The following is a 2053-nucleotide window of genomic DNA, read 5'->3' on the forward strand; positions in this document are numbered from 1 at the left end:
GTTCATGAAAACACCTATGATTTCCATGAAGACACCTATGATGACCATGAAACCATCTATGATTTCCATGAAACTCACCTATGATTTCCATGAAGACACCTATGATGACCATGAAACCATCTATGATGTCCATGAAACCATCTACGATTTCCATGAAACTCACCTATGATTTCCATGAAGACACCTATGATGTCCATGAAAACACCTATGATTTCCATGAAACCATCTATGATTTCCATGAAACTCACCTATGATTTCCATGAAGACACCTATGATGACCATGAAACCATCTATGATGTCCATGAAACCATCCACGATTTCCATGAAACCATCTATAAAGACTATTTCCCCCCCGGCCCATTCCAAGATCAAAGCCCATCCCAGAATAATTCCAAAACCGGCCACTTCCAAACCAAAAAGCAACCCAATTCCAGAGTCTGCCCACACCTGCTCCCAAAAACAGGCACCATCCAAGCCCTGGCTGAGCACCAGAGCCGCACTCTACCCCACACCCCCGCGGGTCGTGCGCCGCACACCCTATCGCGACTTCTCCCTCAGCTTCAAAACCACCAATCCTCGCCTATAATACACCTCCAGAACCATGAGCCAGTACCAGCCCAACGCCGCGCCCGGCCGCTCGTTCATGGAGAAAATCAACTCCAAGTTCTCCAGTCTCTCCGTGGCCTCGTCGCTGCTCCACTCAGACAAGGACGGCAGCTCGGAGGACGACACCTTGATCCACAAGGCGCTCGTGAATTTCTACGAATCGCGCAACGAGCCCTTCCCGGAATGGCTCGGCGTCAAGGAGCACGTGCGCAAACGCCGGGGCCGCCACCCGGCGGCCGGTCCCGGCCCGGACCCGCTTGCGCCGGCCACCACTCCAAACTCCCGGTTCCAGCCCGTAAGGGCGTCGTACAATTCCGTGCAGCAGCCACAAAACAGCGGCACCTCGGCGTTTTCGGCGCCCGCCAGCCGCGAAGCCTCCGTGCCGGACTCCGAGCCCGACGAGCGGCCGTACGCCCGCCGCACCAACTCGCGCTTGCAGCAAATGTACAATAAAACACGGCAAAACTCGCTCCCGGGGTCCGGCTACTCGAGCCTGAGCCCGGCGCCCCAGCCTGCGCTGATCTCCGCGGGGTCCCGCGGCAATTCCTCGGGCCAGCGGCTTCGGGACAGGGTCATGCACGGCGGGTCCTATAGTGGCGAGTCTTCAAGTAGACCCACGTGGGGAAACTAGTGGCCGGCTGATGTAGAGGGCACGGGGTTCCAAGCTGCCACGGCCGTGTGGGTGCAGGGCACTGCATGGTAGTGGTTTGCGCCGAAACGCAGAAGCCTTGGGCCGCCGGCGTTGCCGCCTTATGGTGGCTTGGGACATCAGGGCACGGCGATATACCATTGCAAGGACCAGGGTTTTGGGGATATTGTTGGTGGATTTCATTTGGGATTCAGCCGGCGCATGCGGCGTTTGTCTGATCCCAACGCTAGCCTATAGCACCCTTTGTGACATGAACTTGGGGCGGAAGCGGTCTATACGTAGGGACTCATTTTCAGGGGACTGTTGGATCCGATCCCAGAAGCACGTCGCAGGTGTGCGCAGGGTGAATTTCCTTGCGATGGTGCAGGCTGAATTTCCTTGTGATGGCCCAGGCTGAATTTCCTTGTGACGGCGCAAGTCTGGAGCATATAAGACAATGTACCTGCAGAGTTCAGCATCGCGGACATGGCGTGGGTGGATTCAATATCAGGCAAAGACACGATATATGGAATGGCCACTAGTTGACCGGACGCCGTTCAGCGAATGCCACTAGCCATTCCCGAGGGCTTGGAAAAGTGTGCTCGGCCAGAGGCTGTTGGAACGTGCTGTGGGAGCAAGGTCTGGAGTCTGGACGAGGGTATGAAGGGTTCGTTATTGCATACCTTTCTCGTGCATCGATTTACCAGCACACGATGTTTTTGTCTTTGGTAGATACATCTGAATAAAAAGAAAACTACGCAATTGATATGTATAAGAAACCGTTATAAAGCTTCTAGATACGTACCAAGTGTCGAAACT

At 54.7% G+C, this 2053-nt stretch overlaps 1 protein-coding gene across 1 annotated transcript; it reads left to right on the top strand.

Moving 5' to 3' along the window:
- Window positions 1-601: 601 nt before the first annotated feature.
- MSO1 (Mso1p) lies at window positions 602-1237 on the top strand (the record flags this gene model as incomplete). The annotated part of the gene is made up of 1 exon (XM_018857031.1): window positions 602-1237. One exon carries the CDS (start codon window positions 602-604, stop codon window positions 1235-1237), a length of 636 nt encoding a protein of 211 aa, XP_018712854.1.
- Window positions 1238-2053: the final 816 nt, after the last annotated feature.

The sequence above is a fragment of the Metschnikowia bicuspidata genome, assembly GCF_001664035.1.
Source record: "Metschnikowia bicuspidata var. bicuspidata NRRL YB-4993 chromosome Unknown METBIscaffold_2, whole genome shotgun sequence".
NCBI lineage: Eukaryota > Fungi > Ascomycota > Pichiomycetes > Serinales > Metschnikowiaceae > Metschnikowia > Metschnikowia bicuspidata.